The 25,377-nt window shown below is 39.9% G+C and overlaps 1 protein-coding gene across 1 annotated transcript in view; it reads left to right on the top strand.

Moving 5' to 3' along the window:
- The window catches only part of SKIL (SKI like proto-oncogene), a 33,561-nt gene extending 17,163 nt beyond the window's left edge, over positions 1-16,398 (top strand). Inside the window, exons 6-7 of the mRNA XM_082224174.1 lie at positions 3,784-4,008; positions 8,639-16,398. Of these exons, the coding sequence (XP_082080300.1) occupies positions 3,784-4,008; positions 8,639-8,800 (387 nt within the window). The 3' untranslated portion in view covers positions 8,801-16,398. The remainder of the gene's footprint in view (positions 1-3,783; positions 4,009-8,638) is intronic.
- The last annotated feature ends 8,979 nt before the right edge of the window (positions 16,399-25,377 follow it).

Genomic DNA, 25,377 nt, shown 5'->3' with positions numbered 1-25,377 from the left:
CAAAGGCCTGGAAACGATGCCTTATGAGGAACGGCTAAGGGAGCTGGGCATGTTTAGCCTGGAGAAGAGGAGGTTAAGGGGTGATATGATAGCCATGTTCAAATATATAAAAGGATGTCACATAGAGGAGGGAGAAAGGTTGTTTTCTACTGCTCCAGAGAAGCGGACACGGAGCAATGGATCCAAACTACAAGAAAGAAGATTCCACCTAAACATTAGGAAGAACTTCCTGACAGTAAGAGCTGTTCGACAGTGGAATTTGCTGCCAAGGAGTGTGGTGGAGTCTCCTACTTTGGAGGTCTTTAAGCAGAGGCTTGACAACCATATGTCAGGAGTGCTCTGATGGTGTTTCCTGCTTGGCAGGGGGTTGGACTCGATGGCCCTTGTGGTCTCTTCCAACTCTATGATTCTATGATTCTATGATTCTATGATTCTATGAGGTTGTAGATAGCCACTAAGAGTTGCCTATAGGGAATTAAGTAGGGAGTTCTACAACACTGATTGCCACGCCTCCCCTTTTCTACCTCTAGGCCACAAATCACTGGCAACTAGCATAAAGTAAAGGTAAAGGGACCCCTGACCATTAGGTCCAGTCGTGACCGACTCTGGGGTTGCGACGCTCATCTCGCTTTATTGGCCGAGGGAGCCGGCATACAGCTTCCGGGTCATGTGGCCAGCATGACTAAGCCGTTTCTAGCGAACCAAAGCAGCACACGGAAACGCCGTATACCTTCCTGCCGGAGCGGTACCTATTTATCTACTTGCACTTTGACGTATTTATCTACTTGCACTTTGACGTGCTTTCGAACTAGCATAGGCTCCTGTAAATTGATATTGGTGATTAATTTTGTGGATTAAATTACAAGACTGATTTAACCACCGCCAGTACAATTTTGTCTTGAATGTGGGAGAAAGGGTATCATTTAGTATATCAAAAAAACTATCTGAAGCTGTATGGAACAATCTTTCAGCATTCCATATAGTACTCTACTGCTGCAGAATAGGGTTGTGCATCTGGTTCCAGACAAATCCTGGATCCTGAACTGAACCAAGTTTGATTTGACCTGATTCAAGATTTATCTAAAGTGGGCTGAGGCAGCTCCAGATCACCTCAGGTCAGGTCTACCTGGAGCAAACCATAGCTATCAATGGGGTGTGGGGGGAGAAGGAGATTATGGAGGCATTGCCTCTTTCTCACCACTACCAACCACATGTTTAATTAGGGTTTTAAATACTAATTTTTAATTAGGGGCTGTGCAAGCCACCTCATTGCATTTGGGACCTGGACTGGGGCTTGATCAAGTTTTCTGAATTAGGAGTGCCTTGCTGAAGCCTACTGTTTAACACTTGGCTCCAGTATTGTGTAGGAAAAGTGAATCAAGTAGATTTTAGGTGTTTACACAATCTTATGCTTATGTGTAACATTAGCATGTTAAATAAGCATGAAATTCACTCTGCTGCAAAGGATTAAGGGCTTAATTAGTGCGATTATCTTTGTACCAGCTCTCTGCCAGCTTTTCTATTTACTTGTGGTATGAAACCTTAACACAAGAGCCCTTCTGTGGTTTGAGTGTCTATTAATGACTCTTGCTTGCGTTGTTTAAAAGTGTTAAGTATTTCTAGATCGGTGTACACTGCCCTTTGACAGTGTGAGACTTCACTCAGATAAGAGTAAATATGATCAGTGTAAGTTTGAAAGACATATGCTAAACTCCTGATTCTGCAGTGCACCCTAAGTAAGTAGCAAGAGCTGCCTGTGCATAACAAGTGGAGATATCAAATTGAATCATGTAGCCTGTGAGCCAGAGAAGATCTGGGTGCACTGTTGGATACTTCATATCCCCCCTTAAACATTCATGCAGTTCAGGGGTTGTCAACCTAAGGCCCATGTGCCACAAGCAGCCCATGGGGGTTGTTTGACCGGCCCATGAGCCGCCCGCGAACTGAGCCGCCCGCTTGGCGAATCCCCGTGCTCTGCGCTAAACCGGTGCAGCACAGCGCGGGGACTTGCTTCTGCGGCACCGGAAATTACGTCTGTGTATGCGCAGACACCGGAAATTGCATCTGCGCAGACACCGGCAATCGCAGGTGTGCTCAGCTGGAGTGAACCGGCCCAGGTGAGGTAAACCTTGCCGACCCCGATGTAGTTGCTGGCTAGATGTAAATATGCTTGCTAGATTCCATCAGTTAGCGGTGTGCAGTTCCTCCAGGCACATATGTCTCTCCTTGAAGCTGATAGAATTTTATTATTTGTATCCTGCCCATCTGACTGGGTTGCCCAAGCCACTCTGGGCGGCAAAATATTAAAAACATTAAAAGCATTAAACATTAAAAAAAAACTTTCCCATCCCAATATTTGGTTTCAAAATTGAAGGTAGCTTAAAGAAAATGTATAGTGATGGCACTAAATAACATTAGGCTTTGAGAACATTTTAAAGGGTTTGAATGAGAGCACAAAGCGTAGCTGGGTAAAGTGTCAAGGAAGTAAAAGACAATTGTGAGGAGAGACTGAGAGAAGCCCGAACTCTACAAATCTATGGTTCTGTGCTTTAGCTGAGATTCCTGCACTGCAGGGGGTTGAACTAGATGACCTTTGGGATCCCTTCCAACTCTACAATTCTATGAAAACAGTTGTTCCAGTGTTAATGTGGATCATCTGGGGTTTTACAGACATACTGAAAAATAGCTAAAGAAACATTATTGGGTTTTGTAGGCGTACTGGAAAATAGTTACAGAAACATATTATTTGTAAATTGGAATGGTCAGACAGGAGTTTCTCCAGTGAGACAATTAAAACAACGGTGCCAAGGTCAATCTTTTTTCAGTGTTCCTGTTTCATATACATACACCAGGGATTTGAAGGGCTGACTCAGGTTACTCAAATTTTATTGTAACGCTGCTAAACTGGTTTTACTTCACTAGCTGTCAGGTTGACGAACATGATGTGCAAGCCTGTAATAGGTAATACAGTGGTACCTCTGGTTGCGAACGGGATCTGTTCCAGAGGCCCGTTCGCAACATGAAAAGCCTGCAACCTGAAGCGCTGTATCTGCGCAGGTCCGCAGCGCAATTTGGTGCTTCTGCACAGGTGCGAAGCGCGATTTAGCACTTCTGTGCATGCGCGAGCGGCAAAACCCGGAAGTAACCCTTTCTGGTACTTGTGAGTCGCCACGGGACGCAACCTGAAAAAACATATCATGAAGCAAACGTAACATGAGGTATGACTGTACAGCATGTGTGCAAACTTATTGAAATGGTCTGTATTGATGAACAAATTTTGGTAGGACATAGGAAGTTACTGCATACCAAGTCAAGACTGTTGGTCCACCTTGCACAGTATTGCAGAGTTTCATACAGGAGCGAGTCTTTCCCACCCTTACCAGGAGATGTTGTGGATTGAAGCTGGAACATTTTGCATGCAAAGTACATGCTTTTCCACTGAGCCTACAGTATGATTTTTGCACACATCAAACTGAATCTAGTTTTTATGGACTGTAGAAGCCAAACATAATATATATATATATATATATATATATATATATATATATATATATATGTGTGTGTGTGTGTGTGTGTGTGTGTGTGTGTGTGTGTGTGTAAGAAAAGCTGCCAAGAACATGAAATTTATCCATTCTCTGGTTTCAAATAAGTGCCACAAAACTTGAAGCTATATTCTGCATAACAAAAATGACAGTAACCATAGAAGTTTGCAATATAGAAATAAATGCTTTGTGCTTTTGTGGTGTTGCTAACACTGTGCAATTCTGGTCATTTTCTTCACAGGAAGTAGAAATGTTAAGTAGTTCAAAAGCCATGAAGGAGTTAACAGAAGAGCAGCAGAATTTGCAAAAAGAACTTGAATCTTTGCAGACTGAGCATGCTCAAAGAATGCAAGAGTTTTATGTTGAGCAAAGGGACTTGGAGAAGAAGTTAGAGCAGGTAATAAAGCAAAAATGTACCTGCGATTCTAACTTGGAAAAGGACAAAGAAGCAGAATATGCAGCTCAGGTGAGCACAAAACATTAGTTTAACCTGGTTGTTGGAGGTCTTCGCTTGTTAATTACCTATGAAATTGCTGCTGGAACATAGCAAATAGCAGAAAATACTTTATATTGCAAAGGCATGTAAAACTTGTAACAGATACAGAAATTATGCATTTAAATCCATAAATAAATAACAGTGGGTTTGGGTCAATACACCCACACCCACACACCCTCTATAGACAGTTTTAAAGAAGATGGTTTAATGTATGATGATGATGATGCCTGACTTAAATTTTTGATATATTTGGTATGTCCCCTAAATTCTTGTTAAAAAATTATCCTCCCTGATTATAGAATGGGTTTTATTAAGCATTTGGTATCACCACTGGAACCACAAATATCAGCATGCTTTAAAAGACTGGCATATGTTGAGTACGGTTGATTTTCTGTACCAAGCAGGGACTGTAAAAGTATTGCTCATATAGTTTTTATGTTAAATTCATTTTTCAGTTCCAGTCAGTACACTGATTTATTTTTGTGCCTTAGTTCTATTATGGATTAATTTAAGCTTTTTCAGTTTTATTAACTAGGTATGTCTCTCTTCCCCTTCTTCCCCAATTTATCTTCTTAAATAATGGACTAAAGCCCTTATTAGAGATGCTAGTGAGTTGGCTCTACCACAGTCAGCTGACTAATCCAAAAGAACCATAGTTTTGATATATTTAAGGCAGGGGATTTTACTTTCCCACTGAATTGTGGCTTGAGGCTTATACCTTTGGGTGTCATGTATAGTATTCCCTTGAGTGTACTGACTGGCAGATTACAATGAGTTTACAATTCCTCTAGATCTAAGACATCCTTTTTAAAAATAATAATTTTTATTAGTTTTCAATTACAATCCAATAATAGCCTCATTATAACAAAATCAATTTATAATACAATTATTAATACCAATTGTTCAAATTCCATATTATATAATTTAGATAAAGTGCCCCCCCGCATGTTAGATTTGATTATTTTCTATATTTCTGCATGCCAAAATCTTATTAATTTCCATTACATTCCCATCATAATAATAATAATCCCTTATACAACAACTGCAATATTAATAACGCCTTCTAGTGTTGACACATTAAATGATTTATAAAACTACAAGTGAGGAACTCAAACTGTATGCTTGTTCTTCCTGTGTATGGCAATTATTCTGTCTGTGGTGTTTCTTCCTGTCCTTGTAAGATGCTATGTCTTTCTTTACCCCGGTTGTTGCTGTTATTCATCATGCCTTGGTTGGAGCTGATATCTCATTGTTCCAGAAGTTTATCCATAGCTCTGTCCCATGCGTCATTGCTTTGCAACTTTTTGCAGCTGCAAAAGACACTCTGTCCCAGTAAATAACCTGTTTTCACCATTTTTCCTCTCCCCCTGGGAAGAAGAGCAGTCTGTTGAACTGCAGATGACTCAGTAAAGAACCTTATCAGTTCTTTGGCAGTTCACAGACTCCTTCATCCTTCCTTCCAACTGAAGATAAATGAGCAATCATACTTCCAATTAAATTAAATCCCAAGTCCTCTTAGTGTTATTCAGTTCACTTCGTGAATAATAACAGACGGGAAGAGTCAGCTCTAAGTTTCCATTGTAAACCTTTTGCAAAATAGAGCTTCCTTCCCTTTTCCCTTTTTTTACGCACAATTCCATTTGATGTATTCCATATTTATAATCCAATTTCTTCCATCCCTGCTTGTACAACTATAATTTGAACTAACATTCAGAGGAGAGTTGCTGAATCATAAATGTAGAGAAGAAAAATTTAAAGAAACAGTAGGCTCCACTCCCCCCACCATCTTTTGCACCGAATTAAGTCTTATCTCAAGTTCAGACCTTAAAGTCCTTGCAGTTGGTTAGTTCCGCAGTTTGTGATTTCATCTCTTCTAGTACTCGCCTGTACTTTAGTCCAATTAAGCTCTAGTTAACAGGAGAAGCTCTGCTTCTTATTAGCGCTATTGGAGGGTTTTGGCAGGCGAAGTGCTTTTGCACTCAGAGCCTCCCTGCCCCTCTTATTCCATGCTGGAGTGAGAGCCAGTACTGCAAGTGAAGCCCGTTCCCTGCCCCCACCCCTGGGGGGAATTTGCAAGGATAATTACCCTCAATCCTTTGCCAACAATCTCCCATTGTCATGGGGGGCTGCCTCCATTAAGGCAGAGAGGAACTGGAAGCCCAGATCTAAGACATCATTGGGGCATTAGTTCTGAAGAGGAAATTAGAATGATATCTGACAGGGGAAACTAGAGTTAGGCCTTTCTCCCTCTTTTCTTATTTGAATGGGAGTCAAGTCCATACTTCTTTAGTTAGGATAACAACAATAATGGATTGTTATCCTAGTTCGTATCCTAGAATCATAGCGTTAGAAGAAACCCCAAAGGTTATCAAGCCGAATTTCCCCTCGTAAACAAGCTTGCAAATGTTCTTACTAGCCTTGTAGGAGGCCAGGAGTTGGTGTTTCTGTGCTGGTTGAAGAAGAAGGGAAGACCCTTATCCCATTGTTGTCATGGAAACACAAGATGCTAAGCTAGTGTAAAAAAAGTCTTCTGTCAAATGGCCCAGCAGAGGAAGATCAGAACCTGAAGGGGAGGAAAAGGTTTCCTTTCCTCCACAGCCAACTTGGAAACCAAGCAGATTGCTAGAGGAGGAATGGAGACATCCATCCCTCTTGCCTCCCCTCTCACACATCTGTGTTGAATCTATGCATGGAATTCCCGATCAACTATTGCCTCTGGATTGAATCATTAAAACAAGGCTGACTTAATGATGGAGCTGTTCATGTATAAACACTCCAGTTCTCATTAAAGGTTATACAGTGTTACCCTGGTTTTCGAACTTAAATCTGTTCTAGGAGTCCGTTAGACTCCCGGAATCATTCGAAAACCAAGGTGTGGTTTCAGATTGGCTGCAGGAGCTTCCTGCACTCAATCGGAAGCCGCATTGGACATTTGGCTTCCGAAAAATGTTTGCAAACCGGAACACTCATTTCCAGGTTTGTGGCGTTTGGGAGCCGATTTGTTCAACAACTAAGATACCACTGTAACGTAGTAGAAAAGGTCACAATTTTTCCCTGTACATGGGTAGCTTAAGCAATCTGAACCATGCATGAATTGACCCTGTATACCACTGATTTTACTTCGAAGTGGGTTAAACCACAGAGCCTAGGACTTGCTGATCAGAAGGTCGGCTGTTCGAATCCCTGCAACGGGGTGAGCTCCCGTTGTTCAGTCCCTGCTCCTGCCAACCTAGCAGTTCAAAAGCACGTCAAAGTGCAAGTAGATAAATAGGTACCACTCTGGTGGGAAGGTAAACGGCGTTTCCATGTGCTGCTCTGGTTCGCCAGAAGCAGCTTAGTCATGCTGGCCACATGACCCGGAAGCTGTACGCCAGCTCCCTCGGCCAATAAAGCAAGATGAGCACCGCAACCCCAGAGTCGGCCACGACTGGACCTAATGGTCAGGGGTCCCTTTACCTTTTTAAGTGTATGTAAGATCCCATCATTAGATTGTAAATCATTTGTTAGGAACACTTTCTAGTATGCTGGTAGTAAAGAAACCCTGTTACATTTGTGCTGAAATGTAAAATTTATACTAAAGCTCTCCACTAGATGGCTTCTATAGCTCACTAATTCCAGACAAATCTTGGTCTACATATTTCTGTTTGATAAATTGGCTTATGTGTGTCATGAGGAATGCATTTCCCAGAGGACAGAATGGCCCGGTTCTTAATGTTGAACTGTGGTTGAATGTGAATGAGTAATGTGCTGGTGCATGCTTCTTGAAATTCTCCATTTTGGTCCTACCTCACTTTTGGTCACAACAAACCACAAGCCTTTGACTTCTTGTGACATCTGAAGTTAAAACTGTGGTTTATGTCAAGACTAGCCATGACTAGTAGCCAAGGTTAGCTCTTGGTTTACTGCTTCATTGTTTGGGAAAAACAAACCATGAGCTGGATTCAGGCGACACGAGAAGTCATGACTTGTGGTTGTTGCTCCCAGTGTGATGTGGGGAAGAAGCAAGGCGGAAATCTTTGAACTGACTACACCAGCACCCTGCTTGTTTGCATTAAATCGTAATTAAACATGAACTGTGGTTTAATGTTGATTACAGTCATTGTTGCCTTGGATCAAATTATGGCCTTGCACAGGCCAGCATATTACCAAGGTCCACTCCTGCACACATATGTGTGTCTGTTTTTGCCTTTTGCTAAGTTGCTTTGAAGGTAGGGTGAGATACAAGTCAAATAAATAAATAAATAAATAAATAGAAATGTGATGCTGATTATTATGCACTGAATATTCTGCATGTCCTGTTTTGCCGCTTGTGGCCTCCCCTTTGCTGTCACCCCGCCTCTGCACCTCTCTTAACTGTATTGCGTGGTGAGATTTTGCTGGAAACTAGTGCTGCTGGCTGCTAATTGGAGGCGAGTTGGGGACGGCCGCTTGGCTTCCACTTTTTGAAGCAGGCACCTCACATTGCCACGTCAGTGGGCTTGAGTCTGTACATACCTTACTTAATGTTGTTTCAGAAACAACTGCATGGTTTCTAGAGTTGTATGGATGGGGATACATTATGAAGATTTTAAACCTTTTCTCTCCTTTTAAAAATGTGCAGCTGGCAGAGCTCAGGCAGAGGCTGGATCACGCTGAGGCCGATCGACAGGAGCTTCAAGATGAACTGAGACAGGAACGAGAAGCGAGGCAAAAGTTGGAGATGATGATCAAGGAATTAAAACTTCAGATTCAGAAGTCTTCAAAAAACGGCAAAGGGAAATGAAAGTGCCAACGAGATTGTATCTGCACTTTCTCAGCAGGGCTAATAAATGTCCTGCCAAGGGGAAGTCAAGCCATGGATCAGCGAAGGTATTGGGACAATCATGGGGAACTTTTCCTATGTGAGCAGAGCATCAATGGAGTAGGAGTTGTTGCAATTCCCAATCATTTCAATGACGTTTTGCACAAGAGGAGTTCCCAGTAGATTGTGTCCGATTTATGCATTTAAATCTGTAATGATACACCTTTGTAAAACTTCCAGACTGACAAAATCTGTATTTATGTTGCTTTCTTTCCTTCTTTTTTTATGGTTTTCAGCAGTCTTGAAAACACTGGTTGTATCCAGCACTGCTATTCTGCTCGCAAAGCAGACTTTCACTTGTACAGTGGAACTTCCTCCTCTTCTTTTCTCCCCTATAACCCCCTGCATATCCTCAAATCAGCTCTTGTAGGTTGGGGGAGCTTCCAGAGCAGATGTTGGGGGACATGCAAGGAGAGGAAGACGAAGCACTGGATACAACCCGTAGTGTTTTACACTCCGCAGTGTAACTTTATTTTACAAGCTGTTTCGAGGGCTCTATATACTTTTTACTGAGTGCAACTTTGGTTTCTTTCAAAATATGCAGGAACTGCATATTTGCTTTCTATTGCATGCAGTCCATTTTCATAAAATGGTTATTATAGTTCCAAGAATCTAAAGCAGAAAGAAGAGATTGTAGAGAATTTGCTGCCATGCATTGTTCTAGCCTGATACTTCATTTTGATTATTAAAGCTGGATTGAGAACCGCTAACTGGTAATTATTCAACAGCAAACATTTTTCAAAATGCAGATTTTCACACAGTTAACTGTCCGTTATTAACTGTTAAAATGCCAAATGCCAATTCTTTCAGTACCCTGCTGAATCCTGTTATGAAAAGGAGCTGCTGAAGTAGAAACTGAGATATTTTATTTTCAAAGCTTCCCATTCACTCTCAGCTTCTTTGGGTAACTCTTCAAGCAATGATGTCAGAAAAGGTCACTTTTGATACAGTTCTTTGAGGATTCCCAAACACCTTTGGAAGTTTGAAAATGTCAGCCTTATTTTGTAGAGTGGCAATTTTAACCCTCAGCTGAGTGGATTACTTCATTAGCAATAAAGTTCTCCTTCCTGGATTTTCTTTGAGCACAGGAAAGTGGGTGGTCTTGACATTTTAAAAGTATTTTAAAAGTTGAGGGGGAACAAATGGAGTCTGTGATATTGTGAAAGTGATGCTAATAAGGTTCATTTAAACGGCAAAGTAAAATTGCTATCATTTGTAAACAACATAGTTATTAAACCTTTACTTCTTTTGAAAAGAAATGCTAAGATCCTTATTGGGACATCTTGACGTTTAGTGTGCTGATAGGCTGGTGCCAGTAATCAAGTAGTTCAGTTCCAGTGTTTTTTCCAATGGAAACCAAACAGATAAAGTATATTAACAGAAGGGAAATAAATTGGTGGATTATTATTAATATTTTTTTTAGATGCTTACGTATAAACTTCAGTGGACAATCTTTTTGTTGGTGGAAACCTGAGTACAGTTTGGGTTATCCAGAAGGAAAGGCAGCTCTGTTATATAGAAGGTAAAATAGATCAGGTAGACAAATATCTAATTGCTCCAAAGTATTGTATTTGAATGGCTTTTGGTGAAGAGGGGCGGGGAAATCATCTTCAAAACCTAGGCCTACATTCAGATCATTGAACATAAAAAGCAACGTGACCAATATATTTCACAGAAATTCTAGCTTCGTTGCCCTGTCCTAGCTATAGGTGCTGCATGCCATTGAAACCACAGAAATGTGTGTGGGATATGCATTGCATCGTGGGATGGGACGGTGCCTTTGTACAAACAACCAGATCCAGCTCACTGGGTAGGACAGACCTGCTGCTCTAGCTTTCCAGTGAGTGAGTTGCTGTTGCTTACTGGAAATGGGTGGAGATGTCAGATCACAGCAAGCACACATACAGGGTAGCTGCCTTTGCACCCCAACCTCCCTACCACATCCCCTACTCCCTCCTGGTGAACAGCACCCCCACCTGCTAGGAATCTAACATAGTGGTTCTGTCTCACTTGACAAGCCGCTTCTGCAAACGACAACTGCAGATAGTGATGTCCAACTCTGTGTGCATCAAAATCTGATCTGCATGTTGTGGAGGCCTGCTACATGTGTGGACCTGGAGCATTTATGTTTTAATTAAAAAAAAATATTCACTCTTTATTTAGGGACCATTAAAAATACCATTTCCAGTTACGTTTTGCTGGCCTGGGCTTTTTGGGGGGGGGAGTAAGGGTGGGATAGAAACTTAATAAAATACTTTTTTTTCCAGCTCCCCATAGTGATCACAGCAATCTAAATTAATAAAAAGAAACCAATGGCATCATAAAATGATACTATAACACACATAGCAACAAGCAGGCGACAATATAAAATGAAACGGACTAAAATGCCCGGCAAAATAAAATGTATAAGTGCATTTCTGGATTTAAGGGTACAGGATCTGCGCAGTCTGTCTCCTTTGATAAGTCCACAAATCAGGAGCCAGGCTGTCTTTAAGGGCAGCTCCATATAAAGCAAATTATATTAGTTCGGTGAATATGTTACCAGGGCATGCAAAACAATAACAAGGACCTTGCCACCCAGAAAGTAATGCCGCTTTTGCACAAACTGAAGCTGGTACAGCACACTTCTGGCCACATAAAAATGAAAATCCAGAATCCAGGAACCTGGAAAGTTTATATCCTTTTTTTAATTCAAATTTATATTTATATTCAAGGGGAAGTATGACCGTCTTAGAACAGGTAAATCCACAATTTCTTGGGGTGTTAAACCTCTCAACAAAAACAGATCCATCTTAACTGGATTGAATTTGTACATCCAGTGTCTATAATTAGGCCTTAACCATTACACCTGCACCTGTTGCAAAGGCTAAAAGGGTTGAGTGACGTTGATAGCGTAACACCCCATGTTCTTGGACAATTTCCCCAGCAGTTGAATGTAGATGTTAAATAACACAGGGATTGGAAAACAAACTTGTGAGACTCCATAACACAGCTGCCAAGTTTGTGGGTGGAGATCAAGACCTGGTGAAACAATTGTGTGCTTACATCCCAAGCAGTCAGCTTGTACATCACCACAAAGTTGTTTTTTTTTTTTTTAAATGGTTGCTTGGAGCTGAACCTAGTAGAAAACGCAGTCTTGGGATTGGACATTGCTGCCTAAAATGTACATCTTAAGCAGCTAAAAATGCTAAATGCTGTCTCTGCCCACATTTAACTGTTCACCTCATAGTGCTTCTAACATGTAATATGTTTTGCATGCCTTTATTTGCTGTTTCAATAATAGTGCAGTACTACTGAAGAAATAGCTAAATTTTAATGAGAAATATTATGCTCACATGTTTGGGTGTTTTGCATCCTTAAATATTATTGCAGTAGAATATACCAATTTCAATATTTAATTTTGCCAGAATAAATTATGATTGTGTTCATTTTCAAAGCAGGTAAGCATATTCCACTGTTGGTCTTAACAGGTTATTTGTTCATATATTCTACTAGTTCAAGCACAACATGCTTGTGAATTTTTTTTTTTTTTTGGCATGCTAAAGTATTTTGCTGCTATTTAGCACATTTCAGACAAATGGGGGAAGAAGTAGAGCTAAGTATCACACATGCTTGATTAACATTATAAGTTATCTTATTGGTAATAACTCCATACTTGTTTCAGTCTTTAACTTGTTTAGGCATTCAAGTGATCAATCAAAAGTAAATTGATTGGTTGCTCTTGGCACACCTCTTACTTTCCTCTTAGGAAGTATGATCCTATAAACAGAATCAGAAAGACTATTGCCAGTGGCCCAGGGTGGTCAGCAGAGGTAGATTCCTGAAGCAGTTCTTGGGATATGTGGGAAAAGGTTATATTTGGGTCAAAATCACTGAACCTAGATTATTTATCCATTGATTGCACACCTAAAAACTGAAAACTATGGGGAATATCAATGTTAGTCATAGTTGGAATTGACCCACAGAACTCACTCAGATGCATTTATTTCAGTGGGTCTACTCTTGGAGGTATGACTAACATAGGTTATCATCTTTTATTTTGTGATAATGGTAATCCAATAGATCGTTGTGCTTCCCACTAAAATCAGTGAGCACATCTGACTCTGTGTTGAATTGTGGTCACTGTTCTGCTATCGGGTGTCAGAAATGGAAGCTACTGTTTGATTTTTAAAGTTCTGAGTCTGTTTTATCTAGTACTCCCCCCCCCCCTTTGCAAGGTAAAGGTGAGTTCAGACATAAAATTTTGCTTCTCACACAGTTATCTCAGGAGACTGTCTTCCATGTAGAGATGGAAAGCATTAAGTAGATGCTGTGTGTTGTTGACCAGTGGTAATAACTAGTTGTAGGAGCTGGGGAAATCTCCTTTCAATTATGGAGGTGGCTGTTGATCAGTAACCAAGTTAATTTGCTAACACCTTTCATTAGTAATATATGTAATGTTTGAACGGACTCTAAGAGAGTGTTTGAGCCATTTGGTAATTAACTCTTGGGATGCTAGCAGTTAGCCAATGTTTGCTTTCCTGTCCTGAATACAAGGAGAAGTCTGGCCTGATCTTAGTGCAGGAATGGGCCTGTTCTAGATGCTGCAATTCACATCACTCCCTGACCATTCCCAGTTGGCTGGGGTTGATTAGATTTGGAACCCAGCAGCTATTGGAGGACAACAGGTTTTCTGTCCTCTGCTACAGAAAGAGTTGAGCCACCGCTGAACTTTGGACACAATCCTTCCTGAATGTTGCTGCAATATAATGCCTTCCTTCTTTCTGCCCCAATTTTCCATTATAAAAGCAGTTTTATAGAACGAATGATGTCACAATTTGTTATCATGTTTCTATTTAGACAGGATTTGGTAACTAAAATGCAAAGATCAGCAGTGTTTGTCCTAAACGTTGCTATAGTTGCAACACATATCGGAGATGAACATGTGGCAACTTTGACTATATTTTAGATGCGTTCGTAGTAGTAATAATTTGTTGACGTGAGAGGGAGAGAGAGAGTGCCACTTTCAGGTTTGTTTAATGTCTCTGAAAAATTGTAAAACCAAATGACACACCAACTTATAATCAAAGAAATCATAATTGTAACCCTTAAATTGAACAGTTAATTTCAGCCTCCTTTACATAAGACTTCCCTAGATGTTAAGTAATTAATACATAGAAGTGTGCCATAGGTGTCCATAGCCACCAAGAGATAGTTTTGTAGTAAATTGTAAATAGTCTATGTTTTACAGCAGCTAGTTTCTTATGTTTATCTCTTAACATGACGTACCTAATGGGTGATTTACTCCATGCCTATATAGCTTGAATTGCATACAAGGCTTTGCCCATTTACAGAGACCTATGACAAATTTTCCTGTAAATTCAAATTTGCTCTTTTAGACTTAGCATGCTCATTCTGTATGTTAATAATTACTGAAGGCTTTTCTTTAAAAAGTCATCCCTGTGTTGGCCTTTTAGATAGGTTTGTTTCCAATTTGTCTTCTCCATTAATATTTCTGAAAAGCACTAAAAACCATACCATTAGAAGCAAGGCTGCCAAGAATACTTTTAAGAAAAAATCTGCTTCTTGGTATCCCTGCTTTTAAAAAACCCAAATAGTGCAGGGTGCGATAGACTCTGCAGGAAATGTTAGGGAGCGAAGTATCTTACCATTGTGGCAGCCCTAAAGACTTTCATCCGCACTTGAAGACACAACCCCTTTGACATTAGATCAAAAAGCTTTAGCAAAGTGTGTTCAGACAAATTGTTCTTTTACTTTCCAGTAGGTCTTATATCACTTAGCTTGAGTATTTGAGGTAAACATGGTAGTTATGGGGTATATTTTACATTCTTGGATTAATTTTATTATATATTTAATATATTGATAGCTGTAAAATCATTTGTACATAGTTAAGGTATCGTAATGCAACCCCTGCAGTAGACTGGGCTGTGGGGACTGTAGAGTACTATGAAGCAGTTTTGCCTACTCGCTGCTGCTTAGTTCCACATTCTTGGAGCCTCTAGTGACCTGAACTTCCACTTTTCCCTTAGCTTCCGTTTGAAAGGGCAGAATTTGCCGTAAAAACAGCTGTGTGAATGGCTGACTGATGTACCTTGGAGTCATTTTCATAGGGCTATGTAGCTGACCTCCAAACACTTTCCAAGTCAGCTTCCTATGCTAAAGTTCATTTGATCTTAGAAAAGCATAACTTTTTCTTTGCACAGAACGCGGATAAGTATATACCATTAACATGTTTTAAAACCCTGATAATATAATGTAAGAAAATACTTAAATTCTCTTGTAATCCTATGCTTGAAATATTTATGCTGCAGCTGTAAAATATCTCTGTCCAGGAAGTGGCAGCTTGATCTCTTTGTTATACTTGCTCTGCAACGTTTTCATCCATTACATCTGTGGTAATGTGAGGCAGTCCATAATTCCTGTCCTGGAGATCTTTTGATACTTTTGTTGTTGCAGATGCTCTCTATTATAAAAGCAAAAGTCACACATTAAACAGATTGCACAACTTTTTTTTTTGTAAACCCACAATATAGAGGATACTTTGAATTCTCTGGTGCTCTGAAATATTCAAGCACAGTGAAACAAGTTCTTATTTCCCCCCAAATGAATATCCTGATAAGTATAGCAATCCATTATATTCTTTCAAATACCTCACCTTAAAGAGAAAGGAAGCACAGTTGTAATGTATCTAAATCACTCTAATGAATCCATACAAATTATTGGTTTGTAAATGTCTGGATGCAGCTGTATTGCCTTCCAGAATAAGCAAGACTATGACAAACTTCTATTTTGTATGTGTTCATGATGCTTTTGAAAGTATTTATTGATGCTGATACCTTAATATATTTCCACAATCTAGAGCAGCATGTGACCACCTTCTGTTTGCTCAGCAGGACCTTTGGTATTTACCTGGACCAGCAGTTTATCATGCCCATGCAGCAAATCATTTTTGAAGTTTAAAAATTAGTTTGCAATATGTCCTATGGTTTGCTGTTCATATATATCATATATGGTTTGCTGTCCAGCTGGGCGCATACAAAAGTCATTGGATAAACATAAAGTACCTTTCTGGATTGCGACAAGATCTTTAAAGAAAATAATTTATAGACTTAATAGGTCCTGCAAAACATTCAAGGCAACAGGTGGGATTACTGGAGTTAAAAAATAAAATCAAAAGTTTTTTAAAAAGGTTGGTGCATGCCAATAATTTTTGACGTTTTGCCAATGATGTACAGTTCTACGGTTGGAGTTGCTGTAATTGCATTACATGACACACAAAGCTGGGCTCTACCTCATGTGATACAAAAACAGATATTTTGTATGGTTTTAGTAAAACAAGATGCATTTATCTGGTCACTTAGTTTACAAATTTTGAATTCTATTTATTGAAACATAACATACTGTGCTCTTAGCTTATACCTCAATTGTATTTTGTGCAGTTTTCCATTTTTCATGCATTGTAAATATCCTGTATAGATTGTGGATCCACATACAAATAAAAACAATTCTAATCTCAAGCACTTCACGTTTTGTGTACTTTGTACATATAGTATGTGAATTGGGTGTTTGTTCAAGATATTTCTCAATGCTAGTTTTGTGCATTTGACAATGTACCATTCACTCTGGTATTCATAACGGCATAGATCAGCAGACCTGTAAGGCTGGGGACAGACAATAGTTTTAAGAGAGTTGAATGCCGTCGGAGACATCATGTTTGCACATTTCAGTTACCCCATGTCAAAGAGGTTTTTCAGGTATTTCAGTTAATGTAAATAGCTGTACAATGAAGTGGCTTGAACATAAATATCATGAAAGGGGATTCCCTTTCAGTTCCTTGTGTGTGTGTGTGTGTATAGTATTCCTTTTCAAGAAAACTAGTTTATTTCTTTCATTCTTAGTATGTGACAGCAAAAAAAGAATTGTATTTCCTGCAAGTGTGTGTGTGTGTGTGTGAGAGAGAGAGAGAGAATTAAGACATTTTGACCCAATGACAACTGTCCTTAATACATTTTTAATAATACTGCACAAATACTTTCCTACCATAAAGAAGAAACACACCTTTCTGGCTATTCATGAAACTGGCAATTGATCAGTAAGTGAAATTCTGACCAGGCTGGCAAAATTCTGACTGGCTGTCAACGCTGCTCCTCTTACATGTAATGGGTTGGAGCATTTATTATTATTATTACATTCTCTGAGTAGGGAGTGATGCAATTTAAAAGCCAAAAAATAGAATAGATGAAAAGCACCAGCAGAAAATTACATAAAAGAGCATTTAAAAAATCTAAATGAAAAATGCCTTATATGGCAAGGAATGAAATGTATATGTTGTTCCCTTAGACATGATGGGCTGGCTCCATCTGTGCAGGTCCATAACTGCATAGTAATCCTAAGTAGTACCTGCTATGTGAATGAGGCATCACAGATTGAAAAACAGCAGCAGGAATTGTATAAGCAGCAACATGTTCACATGTTCACCTGGCAGTCATCAAGTGTTGAATTCTGCAGCTCTCCAGTTGGTCTTGTGGCTGGGGGAGCAGAGCCCTGGATGTTGGACTTGAGGTCGAACCCTAGTGGAATCACTGATGAATAGTTCATGTGATAGGCACATACAATGTGTGAACCAGGCCTATGTACAGCAAACTTAACTCTCCCGGGCTTGGAGCTGTGTACCTAATCAGTCTGGAGTGCAGTTCCAGAAAAAATCCACTAGTGGTCACTGCAGGCATATTTTATCAGTGGAAAGAAACCCAGATGTTCTTCTGCGGCACGAAGAATATTTGAACATTTGAAGCACCAGAAGAAGCAGATTCTCTTTAGACTGTTCTCATTTGCAATTCAGACAGCCAGGATGCTGAGCGAATTTTGTTCTGTTATTACAGAACTTCTTCATACTAAATTAAAATGCATATTAAAATAGTATGCTTTTAAAAGAATTTATTCTGAGCATCATAAATTACACCTTGATTATAAAAGCATTGTTTCCATATAGCTGTGTTTAGGATTGGAGGTTCAGCTTCCCATCTTCGTTATACGCCAGGCGCCAGACAAAAAAGGTTGTTCTGTAACCAGGCCTTCGGCTGATTAACATCTGATGCCCTCTTAAATTTGTGTGTGGAAAGGAGGGCGGTTATCGGTTTGCTCTTGCTTTTATTATGCATTTTGTGCTTTTTATCCTGTATTTTTGTGTTGTGAGCCGCCTTGGGATCTTTAATTAATAATAAAAATCACTTACATTGGGCGGGGGACCTGTGACCCTCCAGATACTTGCTTCCCCCCCCTGATTTGGGTAAGGCAATAAAAGTGCTGAATTAGAGTTTGAAATTAATAATAAAGTGGATGATGCCCTACCCCTAAAAAAACCACCTCGACCTGATGAGATGGATGCTGTTAATGAGTGGTTGGTTTGTGGATTCAATATTCAACCTGTTTGGACTTCCGGAGGCGGCGCGAAACAAGTAATGGCGGTCCTCTTCGCGCTGCGAAGAGGGGCTCCGCAGAAAAGGGTCGTTCGCTGCGGCAAAGCGACGACCCACTAAGAAAAACCACGAGCAGAGTGAGCTCGTGGCCGTGGGATCCGGCGGGCACCAAGAGCAACCCCCAAAACGAAGAAGGGACCCCGTAAGGGGCTCCGGAAGCGCGGAGGGGAAGCGGTGCTGTGGATTCATCGCTCTTTCTGCGGGAGTGAAGCCGCGCGGCTGTTACGGATGAGCGCCGACCTTTCTTCCTTCTACATTGGATTACAGACCAACTACTCGTGAGTAAGATCTACCTGAGATTGGATTACAAAATTTAAGAATTTGGCTGAAAGCGGGAGACGAGAAAAAGGAAGTCCGTCTCCCGATGGTGCTTAGTGATCAAAGGCAAAGGATTTGACAGGCTGGAAGCAGCACAGAAGGGCTTTAAACCAAGAGAAATCATACGCTTAGAGAAGCTGGAAACTGAAAGGCAAGTTACTTTTATTTCTTTGGGACTGATTTTATCTTTCTTTATGGGGACTTCCTCCTCTGCTAAACTTATTAAAAAATTCTAAAGACTTTAAAAACCCAAGCCCCGGACTTGCAGCGGGACAAAAGGCTGTTTTGCAGATACACTTACAAATCTGAAATGGTTATTTAGAGGCATCATTGTTGGATACAATTTAACAACTGTATTTTGCACCTTTTAAGAGACTTGTGGCAACATTGTGAGAGCTCTGCTTGAGGGAAAAGGTCTTCCCCAAAGACTATTGTTAATTTACTTAATTGCAGGAACTTTAATGGCGACTGAAACTCTGTTTCTTCCTTCCTGAACTGCTACAGTACTCCCTCTAGTGGAGTTTGGGATTTACAATTTCCTGGGAACCAACTTTGCTTTGTCTCTCTGTGGTTTGGTTGTTTACTCCAAGGCCTGCCTTTCCCAGGAAATTTTTGACAGCCTGACCTTGAATCCAAAGACAGGTGGGGAATGAGCGACAGAGTAAAAACAAGAGCTGCGTTGAAGGCAGGGAAAGGCAAACTGACACAAACAACCCTATTTTCTCAGGGACGTAGATCTTCAGTCCCTGCCGTCTTGCAGACTGCACCCTCGCCAACAACTCTAGCTGAAGAAGCTGAACAATTAACAGGTGAGGATATGGCATCTGGAGGGTCTAACACTTTGTTAGAGGAAATGCTACAACAATTTGCAATTTTGAACAAAAAAGTGGATGACCAAACTGCAAAAATTGATTTAGCCACATCCTCAATTACCAAACTTTCAGAACAGGTGGCTAAGCACTCACAAGACATTGGAAATCTAAACGACGCAACATCTGAAAATCGAAAACTGGCGGAGGCTGCGAACCAAAAAGCAGAGGCCGCAGCAAAAGGAGTGGAGGAACTGAAAGGAGAGGTAAGACCCCTCCACAAACATATTACAGACCAGCAGGCCTACCTGTCTTTGGTGGAACTGCGAAACAAGGAAAATAATCTGAGATTACGCTCTATCCCAGAGATTGAGAAAGAGGACTTGACAGGCTTTTTAACAGCAGAATTCTCTAAATTCTGGGGTATTAATGAAGACACAGACTTTAAAATAACAACGGCATTTAGATTGGGAAGAGTTGTTGGAAAGGACAGGCCTAGAGACTGTTTGATCATCTTAAGGACTAAACAGGAGAGAGACAAGCTACTTGACCTACATTTTAACAAAGCACTTGTGATACAGGACAGAAGAGCACAAATCTACAAGGACATCCCTAAGCAATTATTGGATCTCAGATCTAACTATACTGACCTAGCTGGACTTTTGAGAGGTAACGGAATACCATACAGGTGGGAGTTTCCACAAGGTCTTTCATTCAAATACAAAGGAAAGAAGATAAAAATCAAAACGAAAGAGGATAGCCAGAAGTTCCTACACGACAACGGAGAAGACTTGCAGAAAGGAGCAGCAGCTATTTGGCCACCACCTGAGTCTGGGAAAGAGCCACCACCTTCGGATCCGGACAAAAAAGAAGACACCCAATAAAGAGTAACAACAGATCGATACAGGATGTCCCTGCAGCTGTATAGTTGGAACATTAATGGCGCGAATTCCCCAGAAAAACGCAAAAGGATCTTCCATATTCTAAAGAAAGAAAATTTGGATATAATCTGTTTGCAAGAAACTCATGTGACCAGGTTACACAAGAAGGTGTTAATAAATAAAAGACTAGGCCAAGAATTTATTTCATCAGACAGAGTTAAAAAGAGAGGCGTGGTGATCTACGCCAAGGAGAACCTTTCACCAAAATTCTTGTTCAAAGATGAACAAGGAAGAATCCTGGCTATCGAAATATCGACCCAAGGAGAGAAAATATTGATATTAGGAATCTATGCACCAAATGAGGGGAAATCAGAATTTTACAAGAAGCTGCATGAGACATTACTGGACTATCTGGACTACTCTAACATCATTATGATGGGAGATATGAATGGGGCTGTCTCTACTTTAATGGATAAGTCACAGAACCAGAATTTGACCAAAGATGGAAGACTACCAAAAACTTTTTTCGAATTAACTGACAATATGGATTTAATTGATTTATGGAGGACGAGAAACCCCCTTGGTAAAGAAGGAACTTTCTTTTCTGAGGCCCATCTGTCATGGACAAGAATCGACCAAATTTGGACAACTAGAGGGCTGGCACCTAAGACTACAAAAATAGAAATCTGCCCAAAGACATGCTCCGACCATAACGCTTTGAAAATGGAAATGAGACTAACTACTGCCGATTCCTTCAGATGGAAAATGAATGACAATTTATTAAGAGATCAAGAGATTGTAAAGAAGGCCCAAAAAGCTTTAAAGGACTATTTTGAAATTAATTTGAATACCTCGGTGGAAAAAAGAATAATCTGGGACGCGAGTAAAGCTGTTATGAGAGGGTTTCTGATACAACAGAATACGATCAAGAAAAAGTTCTGGAATGGTAAAAAGGATAAGATATTGGAGAAGATAAGAGATGGTGAGAAAAAATTAAGATTAAACCCAAAATCAAAGGAGACTTTAAGAGAAATTAAATTCCACCAGTCACAATATGCGAAACTGATCAATCAAGAAGTGGAATGGAAGATTAAACAAATGAAACAAAGATCCTTTGAGTCGGCGAATAAATGTGGGAAACTGCTAGCTTGGCAGTTGAAAAAGAGACAAAAATTAAATTACGTTACCAATCTAGAAGTTGAAGGAAAGAACATTCAGAAACCGGGAGAAATTAGAAAGTGTTTCCAGAAATATTTTAAAAAATTGTATACACAAGGATCCGAGGATGCGACTGAGATAGAACAATTTTTGAAAGAAAACGGCCTTCCAGAAATATCACAAGAAAAGAGATCAATCTTGAACTGTAAAATAACACAACAGGAAATTGAGGATGCCATTCAGAATATGCAGCTAGGCAAATCTCCAGGCCCTGATGGACTCACCTCCAAATATTATAAGACTTTAAAAGACTACTTGATACAACCATTAATGGAGGTTTGTAACCAGATTATGGGGGGAGGGAGGGCACCAGATACGTGGAAAGAAGCATTCATCACATTGATACCTAAAGTGGAAACTGAAAAGACTCAACTTAAGAACTACCGACCCATCTCACTCCTAAATGTGGATTATAAAATATTTGCGGATGTTTTAGCAAATAGATTTAAAAAAGTATTAAATGAAGTAATTCATAAGGACCAAGCAGGCTTTCTCCCAGGTAGACATTTGTTTGACAACACTAGGAACATTATCGATATTTTGGAACTTTTACAAACAAATATTAATACCAAAGCAGTGTTAATTTTTATTGATGCGGAGAAGGCCTTTGACAACATTTCTTGGAAATTTATGAAGAAAAACTTGGAAGGGATGGGAGTGGGAAGGGGGTTTGAGAATGGAATAGAGGCAATCTATTCAGAACAAAAAGCTAAGTTGATAGTGAACAATGTGGTGACAGAAGAACTTCATATTGAAAAAGGAACACGCCAGGGGTGCCCCCTATCCCCTCTGTTGTTTATTTCGGTTCTGGAGGTTTTGCTGAATATGATAAGGGAGGATCGGCAGGTACAAGGAATACGGGTCGGAGCGAAACAATATAAACTGAAAGCATTCGCAGATGACTTGGTTTTAACATTACAGGAGCCAGAACCTAGTACAAAAAGAGTTTTGGAATTGATTCAGAAATTTGGTCGGGTGGCGGGTTTTAAGTTGAACAAACAAAAAACCAAAGTGTTAGGGAAAAATTTGACGGTTATTGAAACAGAGGGGTTCCAGAGGGAAACGGAACTAAACATTGTTAAAAAAGTGAAATACCTGGGGGTCAATCTGTCTTCTAAGAATTTGAATCTATTCAAAGATAATTATGAAAAATGTTGGTCAGAGGTTAAAAAAGACTTTGAAATTTGGTCAAGACTGAAATTATCCTTGTTAGGCCGAATTGCAGTTATAAAAATGAACGTTTTGCCAAAAATGTTGTTTCTGTTTCAAGCCTTGCAGGTCGTGGACAGAGTGGAATGTTTTGGAAAGTGGCAGAGGGATATCTCTAGGTTCGTCTGGCAGGGCAAAAAGCCCCGAATAAAGTTTAAAATATTAACTGATGCAAAGGAGAGAGGGGGGTTTGCCCTGCCGGACTTAAGGTTATATTATGAAGCTGCGGCCTTCTGCTGGATGAAGGATTGGATCTTATTGGAAAACACTGATGTCCTAGATCTGGAAGGCTTTAACAATTCGTTAGGTTGGCATGCGTATTTGTGGTATGACAAGGGGAAAACATATGGAATGTTCAAAAACCATATTGTCAGGAAAGCAATATATATGGTCTGGAAAAAATACAAAGACTTATTGGAAAGTAAAACTCCGAGGTGGATTTCACCAATAGAGGCCAAAGCTCGGAAAACAGCCAATATGGAGGCACATTGGCCAAAATATTGGGAAATAATAGAAAACATTGGAGGTAATTGGAAGTTGCAGAGCTTTGAAAAACTAAAGGATAAGGTGCAAAATTGGCTACACTATGCCCAAATTAATGAGGTTTTTAAGCTAGATAAAAAGGTAGGATTCCAGGTGGAAAAATCGAAACTTGAGACAGAGTTGTTAGAACCAAAGACCAAGGTATTATCGAGAATGTACAACTTGCTGCTTAAATGGAACACTCAGGATGAGACAGTTAAGTCAGCCATGATAAAATGGGCTCAAGACATTGGTTACAATATTATGTCCGAAGACTGGGAAAGGTTATGGACCACCGGTATGAAATTTACGGCATGTAGTGCCTTGAAAGAAAACATTATGAAAATGGTATACCGGTGGTACATGACCCCAGTCAAACTTGCCAAGATATACCATTTGTCTGACAATAAATGTTGGAAATGTAAGGAGGCTGAAGGGACATTCTTTCACCTCTGGTGGACTTGTCCAAGATTGAAGGCCTTTTGGGAAATGATTTATAACGAGTTAAAAAAGGTGTTTAAGTACACCTTCCCCAAGAAACCAGAGGCCTTCCTTCTGGGCATTGTCGGCCAGAAGGTGTTAAAAAAGGATAGAACTTTTTTTATGTATGCTACAACAGCAGCAAGAATCCTTATTGCTAAGCACTGGAAGACCCAAGATTTGCCCACACTGGAGGACTGGCAGACGCAATTGATGAACTACATGGAACTGGCCGAGATGACTGCAAGGATCCGAGACATGGGAGAAGAGGCAATGGAGGAGGAATGGAAAAAATTTAAAGACTATTTGCAGAAGTATTATAAGTTGTATGAAACATAAGACGTCGTATGATTGGGAACGTTAGCCCCAGCAATGAAATTTTATTATCTATGAAACTGACAATATTCATGAAAGAATCAAAGTTTAAACGGGTAAAAAGGATATTATGTTATATTTTTAGAGTAATTGGAGAATAAGAGATTTAAACTTAAATTGCAACTGAAAATGTAAAGAAACACATGAAATAAGGGTATAATTTGCTGGCAAATTTCATTATCAAGAATGCACTCATGTGGGAGATGTGGGGAAGTCCAAAGGAAATTTGAAATAAGTTGTCGAAATGGTTGAGATTTTCTGTTTTTTCTTTCTTTTTGTCTTTAGCTCTGTCTTTTTTTTGTTCTCTATGTAATTTGGAAAAAATGTAATAAAAATTATTATAAAAAAAAAAAAAACAATATTCAACCTGTTTGGAATGAGTTTGTACCCTTACCTCCCTGCCAAGCATCCAGCTTGCAGTAAATTTTTTTTTTTGGGGGGGAGGGAGGTTCTGGCAGGCCAGCTGGCATCTACAATAAGGTATGCATTTAATCATCTAAGGATGCAAACCCCCCTCAGATAGAGGACACCTCCAGAATGCCAGTGTTTTGCAGGAGTGATACAGGTACATACTGAGGAATTTAGGCTGCACACGTAAAGTGGATTAAAACACTGTTGCTCCACTGTAACAAATCCACTTGGAAAAACAACAACAGACTTTGTGGTCAGGAGACTGATGGAGAAATGCCTTTAAAACTGTGGAATGAAAGAATGATCAATATCATCCATAGTAGGCCTTGTTGGGCATCTGCTGAGGCCCACGCCCCTTGCAATGGGGCCACTGCCATTCATGGGATCTTCCTGGTCTTGCAACTTTCTCTCTAGAAAAAAATAAACCACTGCCTCTCATTCTGGGACCGAGCCAAAAGTGCTTTGCAAAATCTGTCCTCCATCCCCTGCAGTGGATTGAGTTTTGCAATTATTTAATTCTGTTTATGAATCATTTCCCATAAAATATCTCAAAGCCATTTCACACACACAATCAGCAAGCTCCCCGTACAAAATTTCATATATAACAATTGCAAACACTTTCCTATGCAAAAATCATTTCAAATTCAGTACAGACATCGAAGGCTCTTCAGTGTCACACGAAGGCCTGAGCTACTATCTGTGTTGTAGCTTCTTCCTTCTGGCTTTTTTTCTTTTAGTTCAGTAGGCTAACTTCTCCCATTGTTTAGTTGGAGAGATTTTTTTTTTAAAGAAAAGAA

Source organism: Podarcis vaucheri (assembly GCF_965113315.1).
Source record: "Podarcis vaucheri genome assembly, chromosome: 5".
Taxonomy (NCBI): domain Eukaryota; kingdom Metazoa; phylum Chordata; class Lepidosauria; order Squamata; family Lacertidae; genus Podarcis; species Podarcis vaucheri.
This window is presented reverse-complemented; position numbering and strand designations above follow the sequence as displayed.